The sequence below is a fragment of the Martes martes genome (genome assembly GCF_963455335.1).
Source record: "Martes martes genome assembly, chromosome: 17".
In the NCBI taxonomy this organism is placed as follows: domain Eukaryota; kingdom Metazoa; phylum Chordata; class Mammalia; order Carnivora; family Mustelidae; genus Martes; species Martes martes.
The window spans coordinates 40,546,774-40,560,047 of NC_137905.1; the positions used below are offsets into that span (position 1 = coordinate 40,546,774).

General features: G+C 45.2%; 1 protein-coding gene across 1 annotated transcript in view; it reads left to right on the forward strand.

Annotated features, from left to right (window-relative positions):
- The window catches only part of GPATCH1 (G-patch domain containing 1), a 44,885-nt gene that overhangs the window by 9,110 nt on the left and 22,501 nt on the right, over window positions 1-13,274 (forward strand). Inside the window, exons 4-10 of the mRNA XM_080827969.1 lie at window positions 1,108-1,268; window positions 1,928-2,025; window positions 4,128-4,186; window positions 4,564-4,806; window positions 5,823-5,970; window positions 10,333-10,412; window positions 13,026-13,230. Coding sequence (XP_080684095.1) covers window positions 1,108-1,268; window positions 1,928-2,025; window positions 4,128-4,186; window positions 4,564-4,806; window positions 5,823-5,970; window positions 10,333-10,412; window positions 13,026-13,230 — 994 coding nt within the window. The remainder of the gene's footprint in view (window positions 1-1,107; window positions 1,269-1,927; window positions 2,026-4,127; window positions 4,187-4,563; window positions 4,807-5,822; window positions 5,971-10,332; window positions 10,413-13,025; window positions 13,231-13,274) is intronic.

Sequence of the window (13,274 nt, forward strand, 5' to 3'; positions counted from 1 at the left end):
TTATCTTTTCTTGAGAGCAAGGAAACCATTCACATGAGTCCTGCTGTGGATTTTCCCTCATGTCTGCTTGGGCAGATTGTGGTTCTGTTTTGTTTTGGTTTTTTTAAGATTTATTTATTTATTTTTAGAGAAGGCGAGAGAGCACACAGGGTCGAGGAGGGGAGAGAGGAAGAGAGAAAATCTTGAGCAGACTCCCCGCTGAGTGGGAGCCCGACGTGGGGCTCCATCTCCCGATCCTGAGATCATGACCTGAGCCCAAACCAAGAGTCAGATGCCAACTGAGCACCACCCCCCCCAGGTGCCCCGGGCAGGTTGTTTTACCTGCTCATTCTTAAAGCAGTCCTTGGCAAAGGAAATGGGCTCCAAAGACTGGCTTAGAAAAGACATCACCCCCCATTCACTAGCCCTCCTCTGGTCCCAGCACACGCACCGGCACACCACTCGGGGAGTGCATGGTGGCAGAGAGGAAGGCAGGCACCTGCACACTTCAGAGCTCTGTGAGGAACGCGGGAGAGGCACAGACTGCTGGAAAGGCAGCCAACAGGAAATGCAAAAACACTTCAAAGTAGCATGTAGGTGCGCTGAGGAATGCTTGCTGGCTGTGACTCTATTTGCCCCCTGCACTCTGACCTTTGAAATATTGTCCAAGAGGAACACACTTACTTACTGTAAAAGTAATTAGTGTATTTTAATTACTTCCTGTCTTCTTAGCTTGGCTGTGCCTCCTGTCTGCTCAGTGAGTGGCCATTGTCATGCCCTGTCCTCTGCCACTGTCCTTAGCTTAGGCGAGGGTGCCAAAGTCAGATGTAAAGTTAGCTGCTCCACTGATCGCCAGTTCAGCTGTGTAGTTTCTGTTTGTGTGTTTGTTTGTTTGTTGAAGTTTTTATTTACTCATTTATGTAATCTCTACACCCAACATGGGGCTCGAACTCACGACCCTGAGATCAAGAGTCCTATGCTTTTCTGACTAAGCCAGCCAGGTGACCCATCAGTTGTGCAGTTTTAATATTTTTTTTTCTTTTAAGAAATAAAGGCATCTGATGTATTACAGTTAATCACTTACCAAATGATGTAAGTAATTCTGTCTGAATTTTTTTTTTTTTTAAGGATCTTAGTGAATTTGGGATAGCACCTAAAGCGATTGTTACCACGGATGATTTTGCTTCCAAAACCAAAGATAGAATACGAGAAAAGGCCAGGCAGTTAGCAGCTGCTACTGCCCCCATTCCTGGAGCTACTCTGCTTGATGACCTCATAACACCAGCAAAGTGAGAAGAATTTAATTCTGACTTTTCTGATCTTGGCATCACTGCTTCGCAGATGTATAATGATCCTAATTATGAGTAGTTTGGTTACAAGTGGGAGAAGCCTAGCTTGAGTGCACAAGGGGGTTTTGCCAAGAGGATCTTTGCATTTTTATTGCATATGGTGTGTTCTAGAGCTCCAGTGAGTAGCTATGCTGCTGGGGTTTACGGAGGCTGGTGTGCTGTTAGGAACTGGGGTGCCTTCCCTCCCTCTCTGTCAGAAGCTTTAAGGGCTCTCTCCTGTCTGCCTCATCCTACCCGCTCTTTCTGAGTATCTCCTTATTCTGCTCTTGGGCGTGTGGGCTGATGTGTCTGCCTCAGACGCATGGTTTCCCAGGCCACAGACTTGACCAGGACCATATAGAGTCCCTAGGTGTCCATTCCAAAGGCCCAGCAGAGGGGGCTTCCGATCAACTTCCCCAGGTTGGGCGTGCACCCAAATCTGGTCAGCTGTGGCTGGCACGGCAGGGCCTTCTGGGGCTGATGTGGAGGGGGGTTGGGCTGTGTTTAAGGGCTCAGGCACGACAAGGGTGTGAGCTGGACAGGGACCCACAGGCTGCTTATTTCCTACTGTCCTCTAGTATCATAAAAGGAAGTTCACATTCAGTACCTTGATATCCTAGATTATCTATTGGTTTTGAATTGCTGAGAAAAATGGGTTGGAAGGAAGGACAAGGAGTCGGACCTCGAGTAAAGAGAAAACCACGCCGACAGAAACCTGGTATGTATATTGATTTCCATTCATTCCGTAGCATAGTTTCTTGTTGTTGTTGTTGTTTTTTTGAGAGAGTGAGAGTGAGAGAGGGAACATGAGCTGATGTAGGGGGGTGAGGGGGTGGGGGGGTGAGGAGTGGCAGAGGCAGAGGGAGAAGCAGCCTCCCTGCTGAGCAGGGCATCTCATGCATTGCAGGGCTTGATCTGCGAACCCTGAAGTCATGGCCTGGGCCAGAGTCAGCCACTTAACTGACTAAGCCATCAGGTGCCCCTGTAGCATACTTTTTAATGGCTCCATGTTTCTAGAAATAAAATTGCTGGGTCAAGTTGTATGCCTGTACTGTTGACTGTTGAACAAGGCGGTTAGAGGCACTAACCCTGTGGGTGGTCGGAAATCCACATATAATGTTTATTTGTTTGTTTGTTCATTTGCTTCTTTTCAAGTATAATTAACATACAGTGTTATATTTCCACATATTTCTTTTCACTCCCCGAAAACTTAACTGCTAATAGCCTACTGTTGGCCAGGAGCCTTATCGATAACATAGTCGACTAGCACGTATTTTGTATGTTATATGTATTCTATACTTTATTCTTGGAGTAAAGTAAGCCTTAGAAAAAAAAATTATAAAGGAAATCAGAAGGTAGAGAAAATATAGTTACATTAACTATACTGTAAAAAGTCTGTGTATAAATGGACCCGTGCAGTTCAAACTTATGTTGTTCAAATGTCAACTGTATTTAAAAAATTTCTTTAAATTTGAGTACAGTTGACACATAGTGTTACATTGGTTTCAGGTGTACATCCTAGTGATCTGACAAGTCTAAACGTTATGTTGTGCTCACCACCAGCGTAGCTACCATCTGTCACCACACAATGCTATTATAATATCATTGACTCTGTTCCTTGTGCTGGGCCTTTTAGTCCCGTGACTTACTCATTCCGTAACTGGAGGCCTGTATCGCCCACTTGCCTTCACCCATTTTGCTTCCTTCCCTCTAGCAATCATCAGTTTGTTCTATTTATAAACCTGATTCTGCTATTTGTTTGGTTTTTTTTTAGAGTCCACATATGAGTGAAGTCATATGATACTTACCTTTCTCAGTCTGACTTATCTCACTTAGCATAATAACCTCTAGGTCTGTCCATGCCACAGAAGGCACGATCTCACCCTTTTTTATGGCTGTGTAGTATCCCATTGCATACTTAGATGTACCCCATCTTTCTTATCTATTTGTTTGTTGACAGATGCTTAGGCTGCTTCCGTATCTTGGCTGTTGTAAATAATGCTGCAATAAACATAGGGGTGCCTGTATCCTTTCAAAGTAGTGTTTTTTTTTTTGTTCTTTGGATAAATACCCAATAGTGGAATTATTGGATCACATGATGTTTCTGTTTTTATTTTTATTTTTATTTTTTATTTATTTTTTAAAAGATTTTATTTATTTATTTGACACAGAGAGAGAGACCACAAGTAGGCAGAGCAGCAGGCAGAGAGAGGGGGAGAAGCAGGCTCCCTGCCAAGCAGAGAGCCCGATGTGGGGCTCGATCCCAGGACCCTGAGATCATGACCTGAGTCGAAGGCAGAGGCTTAACCCACTGAGCCACCCAGGCACCTCGGTGTTTCTGTTTTTAATTTTTCGAGGAACTTCCATACTGTTTTCCACAGTGGCTCTACCAGTTTACGTTCCCAAGAGATCAACTGTATTTTGAGGCTTTCTGTGTGTCATGCATAACAGCCTTCTGGAAGCAGTGTACCAGTTTGTATTCCTGCTAGCACCACGTGAAACCGTTTCCTACTCTTGTCAGAATTGTGTCACAGTTTGACAGGGTGATTTTCTGTTGATTTTTTTGCCCTTGCTCTCCCCAGCCAGGTGACAGAAATAGCTTCCTTCGGATTCTCCATGGTGCTGGGGCAGTAGTGGTTAGTCATGGAGCACATTATTGCCGGAGTGTGGGTGGCACACAATTCCTGAGTGATTTGTCTCTGACCCTAGAGCCAGAGCAGCTTTCATAAGGGCTTCCGCGAACCTCTAAACAGCGTCAGCAATTCCGGTTTCTTTATTTTCAGTCGCTCGTGACCAATGTATCTGAAATCTCTTTTGTAGATCCTGGAGTAAAAATCTATGGCTGTGCCTTACCCCCTGGAGGCTCTGACAGATCTGAGGTATTGTATGGGATGACTGACCTTGAATTTGGTATAGAAACATCTGTTTTCTTATGAACATGAAATTTTAGGGTGGGAAATAATTTTAGAAATCAGTTAGATCCCACTACAGTGAAATACTCCCACCCTAAATCTACCTTCACATCAGAGAATGCATTCAGCAACATGCCAGCACCATACATATCCAAGTCTGTTCAGATTGTTAAAATGGCGCTGTTTGTGTTAGTATCAAGAACTTGATTTAGTGATTTGTGATAGAGGAAAAGAAAGTTCGGTCAATGTTGTGTTTGGAATTAATCATTTGAAAATAGTATTTTACAGGACTTTGCACCAGTCAGTGAGTCACCTTCATTGCACTTTTTCATCATTGTGAGCAGGAGGAAGATGATGACTATGTGCCTGAAAATGTGACCTTTGCCCCCAAAGATGTCACACCTGTGGATTTCACACCTAAAGATAATGTGCATGGACTGGCTTACAAGGGCCTGGATCCCCACCAAGCATTGTTTGGAACTTCGGGAGAACATTTTAATCTTTTCGGTGGGGGACCCCAGGGGACCAGCAATCTACTTGGAGAGATTGGCGTGAATAAAGGAAGAAAACTGGGAATCTCAGGCCAGGTAGAAGTTTCTGTTTCATGAACATGGAAGTGTCGACAGTGAGAATGCTTTCCATATCATATTATATATATGGTAGTCACTCATTATTCATTGACTAACAGGAAGACTTAGAATGGTTCTGTTTTCTGTACAGTCTTTTCTGAAGACATGTAAAGCACACCTTCCTGATTTTACTGCTGACATCCTGTGACCTAATGTTCTTGATGGAGTTGTGTGTTCCCAGGACTGAGGACTGCTTTCCCACACCCGTGTGGGGCTGAGCAGAAAAAGCACGCTTCCCCCTTATATTTAATTAATAATCAAATTGCAGTCTGTCTCTCCAAGTTCAAGTCCAAGTTTTACTACCTCTCAGACTGTTTCCTAGTGCTGCCAGCCCCACATCGGGAACACGAGTGTACATTTCACTTGGGAGACTTGCTTTTTACCTTTGAGGAAATGGAGAGCTTTCCCTGATGGCCTGTGCTCTCACATTAATTTAGAGGCTTTTTCTTAAATTGTATTTAGCAGATTTTGTCATTGCCTTTTCTTTCCTATACTTGTTTTCTCCCAGTTTTTTTAAACAAAAAGTGATGCTTGTTGAAGGCCGTGTCCCACAATGATTGGGAGCTCTCACAGTAGCTGTTTCAGTAGTGGTAGCCTTCAGATCTTGCTCACCAGCCCTGGCTACACTGAACAGTAGATGAATATTCTGCCTTTCTTCTTTTGGACGCCCTCTTCTCCTCCTGCATTGCTGCTTGGATGTGTTCTCCACACCTTCCTGTGTTAGGACCCAGACCGTAGCTGCCGCTGGGCCCAGAGGACAGCCCCACCGCTGGAGGCCTGGCATTCACTTCTGGCCATTGTTTCCAAGATGACTTGATTCTGTGTGTCGATCTAGTCTCCCACTTCCCTTGTCTGTTGGTGATCTTGCGGTGCTGATGTGGTCTGTTTGGTCACATCCTTAAAGTAGCTTTATCCTTCCACGGAGACACACCCTAAAACCTGTAATTGCTCAGTTCAGAATCTTGTTTTTGAAGGCTTTTGGTGTTGGTGCCCTGGAAGAGGAAGATGATGACATCTATGCCACGGAAACTTTATCCAAATATGACACCATTTTGAAGGATGAGGAGCCTGGAGATGGACTGTATGGCTGGACAGCACCCAGGCAATATAAAAGTCAGAAAGGTAATTCCACAGACCCACAACTGGTGGTAGGACCACATGTCAAGGTATTATAAGAAGAAGGGGTTGCAGCATTGATGCTGGAGTGTCAGCCTCTGTGGAGTTGGGAGTTGTGGGTAAAAGATGCAGAGTGAGAAACAAGATGGGGAGAAGAGAGGCCCAGTGTAGGGGGTAAGGCAGAAGCTAGATGTAAACCGGGGGTGGGGTGGAGTGGAAACCAGAGCCAGCTGTTAAGACGAGGCCGAGGTGGGGAGGGGGAAGAGGTCTGGAATCAGGGAAGGAGTGAGTATGAGGGCAGGTGCTTGTGCTGTGGGGTAGAGGTAGCACGGGGTCAGAGGGAAGCTGGAGGACCTGCGCAGTGGGTCAAGGTAGGCCAGCTCAGGCAGCAGGTCAGAGACTGAACATGGGGGCCTACAGCAAGGGGAGCATGGCACCCACCCTGTCTTCTTACTGGAGTCCCTGGCTCTTAGGAGGCTCTTGTTGGGCTAGGAAGCGGACACCTCTCAACGCAACTTAGATTTCAAGTCAGAGTCTATAGGGATTTGGCTCATATGGTTCTAAGTAGTAGTTCAGTGTTTCTTTCCAGAAAAGGTTTAGGGAGGAGACAGTGTGGGGCTGGTGTGAGTAACGTGTGAATTGGTGTCACGTAACTGGATTTGGATGGCGGGGGTGGGGGGAACCTTGGGCGAGGCTCATAACCCCTCTGGGCATCATTTGTAAAGTGATGATCAAATTCACTCTGAGGGTCATTGTGAGGGTTAAGTGGCATAACTCCATGCTGGGCACAGTACCTGGCCAAAGACGGAATAAAGAGCACCCACTCTTCTTTGGTTAGAATAGTAAGAAGCACCTAAGTGAGGTAAGGAGGCGATTGCTGAGATAAACCATCTACGGAGACATTTCTAACTGTCCTCACATCAAATCTGATCAAACTCCTGTAAAATACATCTGAAACATACATGTTGGAATAATCTAAGTAAGCCAAGCGTTTAACTTCCCAAAAGGATACCCATTTTGCGTGTCTGGAAGACAAAAAGGCTCAAAACAGTTTTTAGAGGTAGTTTGCTTCATGGCTGTGAACACACGTTCTGAAGACAGACCACTTCCGCTCTAGCCCAGGCTCTGCCCGGTTCTCAGCCATGGCCTCGGGCAGGCTGCTTCATCTCCCTCTGCCTCAGTGTCCTTGCATGGACAGTGGGCATGACCAGGGCACACCCACGGGGCTGGTAATGGATGGAAAAGGCTTAAGACATGCCGGGTGCCTCTGTAAGTGTCAGTGGCCTCTGTCCTCATCACCAAAAAAGAATCTAGGGTTTTACACAAGATGCTGGGAGAGCGTGCACCCAAATGTTAGTTGGTGTTACCACTTCCTTTTGATTACCTCTATTTTCAAAATTTGCTGCTAAGACTATGTATTTTTATAACTTGGAAGAAAATGTGTGGGGCACCTGGGTGGCTCAATTGGTTATGCGTCTTGACTCTTGATTTCAGCTTAGGTCATGATCTCAGGGTCGTGGGATGGAGCCCTGCATCAGGCCCTTTGCTAGTCATGGAGCCAGCTTAAGTCTCTCTCTCTCCCTCTCCCTGTGCCCTTCCCCAGCCCCTCTCTTGAAAAAAAAAAAAAGGAAAAGAAAAAAATTAATATATTAGTATTATAGATTATACTAACATGTTAATTATTTATATTGATTATGTTAATACTGTAACATAATACTCTATTATAATATATTAATATGTATTAATTATGTAATACAAATATCATTGTATATTGATTATATAATAATTACAAATCTGTAATAGATACACATATTGAAATCTGCCTCCCAGGGCAAATCCTTGGTTTTTCCTTTATACAACACCTTTGTGCCTATTGACTGAATTCCACCCTTCCCCTCATCAAGCCCCCTCGTCAAGCCTGAGCTGGTGACTTTCCGCAACCTCCCCAGGCTCCTCTTATCTCCTTTCTGCTATGGCCCCCTCTCCTCTCCCACCCTAGGCACAACTATAGTTTTAACCTTAAGGTTTTTCATTGAGTGAATCTAAATTTAGCCAATCTTCATGGTTGATTTTTATTTTTTTTAATTTTTAAATTTTTTTAAAGATTTTATGTATTTATTTGACAGAGGGATCATAAATAGGCAGAGATGCAGGCAGAGAAAGAGGGGAAGCAGGCTCCCCGCTGAGCAGAGAGCCCGAAGTGGGGCTCGATCCCAGAACCCTGAAATCATGACCTGAGCTGAAGGGAGAGGCTTTAACCCACTGAACCACCCAGGTACCTTCATGGTTGATTTTTAAACTACTCATTTTTTTTTTTCACAGTCCCTATGGGTATAATAAATATTCTGAATATTCTGTAGCTCTGTCTTTATGCACATTTGTTTCTTCTTTCTTTCTTTCTTTTTTTTTTTTAAGATTTTATTTATTTAGGGCACCTGGGCGGCTCAGTGGGTTAAAGCCGCTGCCTTCGGCTCAGGTCATGATCTCGGGGTCCTGGGATCAAGCTCCGCATCGGGCTCTCTGCTCAGCAGGGAGGCTGCTTCCTCCTCTCTCTCTGCCTGCTTGTGATCTCTGTCTGTCAAATAAATAAATAAAATCTTTTAAAAAAAAAGATTCAGCAATTTCATACATCAACAGGTGCTCATCACCACAGGTGCACTCCTTCATCCCCATCACCTGTTTCGTTCTTTCTTTTTTTTAAAAAAATACTTTATTTAAAAAAAAATACTTTATTTATTTATTTGTCAGAGAGCAAGAGAGAGAGAGAGAGAGAGAACGAGCGAGCACAGGCAGACAGACTAGCAGGCAGAGGCAGAGGGAGATGCAGGCTCCCAGCTGAGCAAGGAGCCCGATGTGGGACTCGATCCCAGGACGCTGGGATCATGACCTGTGCCGAAGGCAGCTGCCCAACCAACTGAGCCACTCAGGTGTCCCTTTTTTCTTTTTTTTTTAATAAGATAAACATAGGGGTGCCAAGAGTGTGTGAAAATTAATCCCAAATCACCCTACAGAATTTTAGGAACTTCAGAAGCTGGTACAAAAGCTCAACATGAGTTGAAGTACAAAGGATGCTTTTGTAGGGGAAGGATAGTTACAGGGCTAGGCTGCGTTATAAGTGGCTGCAGACTTCAGTCCCACCTATGCTGTGGGTGGCCATGTCTGCTTCAGGACCAGATAGCCAGCTTGTGTACGTGCTCGTGGTTGTCATGCAGAAGGAAATTATGGCTACAGAGAATGCAGTTCGTGCATATGGATTTTTTAAAAGATTTTATTTATTTATTTGGCAGAGAGCACAAGCCAGGGGCGGGGGGAGGCGGGCAGCAGAGGGAGAGGGAGAAGCAGGCTCCTTACTGAGCAGGGAGCCCTGTGCGAGACTCAATCCCAGGATTCTGGGATCATGACCTGAGCCATAGGCAGATGTTTAACTGACTGAGCCCACCCAGGCACCCCTGCATATGGGTTTTTGACATAACCACTGTGCTCAGGAAATCTTTGAGAATCAAAGAGCCCCATCCATGAGATTGTCTCCATAACCAATGGCCGATCCCTGGCTCCAGGTTAAGAGGGGATTGGTCATTCTGTTTCCTGAGTGATCTTTGGTGATCTTTTCTCTTGTTAGAATTTTGTCTGGGAAAAAAAACAAAAGCACATTTTAATCTGAGCTGGGATTAGATTACTGGCTAACCTGGTTGTATTGTCTTCTGTGGCTTTATTTGGATAGTTGCTAAGGAAATTGGGGGGGGGTAGTCTCCCCCTGGTTCTTCACCTGGTTTTAGAAATGGCTCTTTCATGGTTATGATTTTATTTTTAACCATACTTGTCCTCTTGATGGTTTTTCATGAGTTTTTTTTTTAAGATTTTATTTATTTATTTGACAGAGATCATAAGTAGGCAGAGAGGCAGGCAGAGAGAGAGGAGGGGGAGGCAGGCTCCCTGCCGAGCAGAGATTCCGGATGCGGATGCGGGGCTTGATCCCAGGAACGCAGAGGCTTAACCCACTGAGCCACCCAAGCGCCCCTTTCTTGAGATCTTTTACTCCAGAGTCTATTCTTTGGTGCCCCTAGGCTTAGCTTAGGACCTAAGGTGCTTTTTCTAGAAACAGTGTTGAGATACTTGTCTGGGAGAGCTGTGGCCTCACATCCGGGGCCACCTAATCAGCCGAGGGTGCTGTGGCCAGACTGCCAGTCACTGAGTCAACAGAGGTGTGAGGATTTGACGTACCATTCTTCTCTCCCCTTGACTTTTATCTCTGCGAGTTAATCATGTGTGACTCATAGTATTTGTGTTCTTGGAGATAAAAAACTGACGTCTTTTGTCTTACTGTAATCTTCTCTGTTTCTGAAATTAATCAATGACATCATTTTGTAGAATCAGAGAAAGATCTTCGATACATTGGCAAAATTTTGGATGGATTTTCCTTGGCTTCTAAACCTTTATCTTCCAAGAAAGTAAGGAAAACATTTATTTCTTTATTTTACTGGTTTAGTTCTTAAAACATTTGCTGCTATGTAATCTGAGCTATTGTATTAACGATTGAAGAATAAATAAATTCTATTTTTAAAAAGCAATAATATAATTACTAGTGATTGTCCAGGTATCTAGGTAAACATATTCTGCATAAGAAATGTCAGTCAGTAATCACATTGCATCCAAATTACCTAATTGCTGATCTTTTATTTATTTTTTTAAGTTGCTAGTTTTTTTTAATCCAAGCTCCAAGTAAGTGGTTATATTTCCATTAAAAAAAGAATTACATTACAAACTGGGGGGGAGGGGAAAATGGAATTGATATAATTCCAAGGGCAGTGTAACTTAAGGAAATGTAGAAAATTTCAAGAAGTCATTAAACGCCCCCATCCTGCCTCCTCCTGAACGCCATGAAGAGTGTTGGCTAGTGTGGACAGGGTTCCCTGGACTCCTTGTCTAGGCAAACAGAAGGGAGAGAGGCCACGTGCCTGCAGGTCAAGCCCCATGGAGAGCTCCGCATACGTTTCCAGAGAGTCCTGTTTTGTGAGATCGTTGTACAGATTAGGCCGAGTAGTACTCTCCCTGCCCACAAGTGCTCACGGGCAGGCATCATGGGGTGACGGGTGCTGGTGGCTCAGGTGGGGCTCCTGGCCATTTGCCTTGTTGGCCTCCCATTTCATTTTTTAATTTTTAATTTTTTAAAAAGATGTTACTTATTTGACAAAGAGAGACAGCAAGAGGGAATACAAGAAGGGAGAGTGGGAGAGGGAGAAGCAGGCTCGAGCAGGGAGCCCGAGGCTTGATCCCAGTACCCCAGGATTATCGCCGGAGCCGAAGGCAGACGCTTAATGACTGAGCCACCCAGGCGCCCCTGGCAGCCCGTTTTAGATGGTTCCATACTTTAATTTGCTCTTTGTTTCTGTATTCGGCAAACATTTGTTAAGTATCCCTGTGACTTGGCCTGTGGTTCTTCAGAACAGGGGAGACCAGGGGCAGTGCAGCCTTAAGAACCACATTCTAGGTTATAGCGGCTTTGATTTGTTTAGCTGTGATGGTGTGTAGTAACAATGAGCAGAACATAATCAGAACAGCGTCGGGCCCATCATAAGCCACTGTTCTTGCCAGAAATGTCAAGTAATATTAAAGGAGAATGGTTTTTTTTGTTGTTGTTGTTGTTTTTAAGTGTCTAAAAGGAGAGCAGAAAAAAGGCTGAGAAGTACTCGCTTGACCCAGGGCTCAGTAGGACCAACTCCTGGCCCCCAAGTGCAGCCTTCCCCCAGGGAGGGCGCCCGAAGCACGAATTCACTCTAGCGAGGCCCAGGTTCATGACCGGGGTGATAGGCATTGGCGGTTCCTGAAGCACTGCTTGCTGGAGTAGTGCTTTGGGCAGGAGCGACTCAGAGAAGGGCTCTGTTCACCTAGCCTTTCACAGACAGGCCAGTTTTCTACACCGTGGCCAGAAGCCCAGCCTCTGCATCCAGAGGCCAAACAGCAGAGACTGAGCGGAGCAGGGGGGAATGCTTTGAATCCCCCCAGAGGGCATTAAGAAGAGCCGGGCTGCACACTTGCTGCCCAGCCCCTCTGGATTTTTGTGTCACGGCTGTAACGGAAGGTTCGCCAGCTGCTATGGGAGTCCACGCATTCCGAGAAGGTGGCCAAGCTGAGATGATAAAGAAATGAGATCTCCTGGCAGAGATGCCAGCCCTCTTCCGTGGGTTGTCACGGTGCCAGGTGCTTACCCCGACTGCATCTTTCAGTCACCTGGGGACCCCACTGGGCACCAACTCTTGAGGTGGGACGCGGCGTCAGTGTTGTTAAACCCTCAGGGGAGCCCTGTGTGCAGCCGGGCCCCAGAACCGCAGCCAGAGAGCGTTTGGTGCAGCCCTGGTTACAGAGGTCAGGGTTTCAGGTAGCTGGAAATGGCTTGTGTAAGACTGTCCGTAAATACGTTTGTTAGACTTGGAGCAGGGAAGACCATTCAGCACAGTGATTTAAAAGTGCCTGATACTTTTCTTGTAATGTATCTTTTCTGTCCTCATCAGTGCCCGAATTCCTCAAATACATTTCAATTTCAGCTTTTGAATTAAAACTACCTCAGATCAAAAAATAAGTCCTCAAGCTCTAATTTGGAACTGAAACATAATTAGAAAAATAATTCTGAATTGAAAAGCAGCTTATTTAAAGTTATTATTTTTTTTCCCTAAGTCTTGAATCATACTTTTCTCAATTACATTCTGATTTACAGTCGGCCAGTTCTGCGTGTGAGCCAGTACATTGTGTTAACTCTTGTATCTTTCTTATCACACAGAACGAGCATATTTGCATCTCTCTGTAGAAGTGGGCAGGGGTAGTATTAGAAATGTGTGGCCATTACAAAGATGCATTTCCCAGTGGCCCTCCAGATCCAGAATGGATGTTGGCTGGACACCTGGAGGGGCTGTGTCCAGTGTGGCCTCCCTGCCAGAGGCTGGGCCGGTGAGGGCAGGCTTAACAACACTCACAGGTTATGGGTTTTCTTGGTTAAGTCAAACACGGACATCTCACAGCCTGTCTTTTCTGATTGTTTCTTCTCTCTTTTTTTTTTTTTTGTAAAGACTTACCCACCACCTGAATTGCCAAGAGACTATCGACCAGTACATTACTTCAGACCTGTGGTAGCTGCAACCTCAGAGAACTCCCACTTACTCCAGATATCGTCCGAGTCAGCTAGAAAGCCAGTGCCTGACCCAGGGACCTGCAGCAGGCACCAACTGAATGCCTCCAAGAGGGGGGAGTTGCTGGGAGAAACACCTGTTCAAGGTAGGTGCCACGAAGAAGGTGAAGAGCATTACATTTATAGGGAC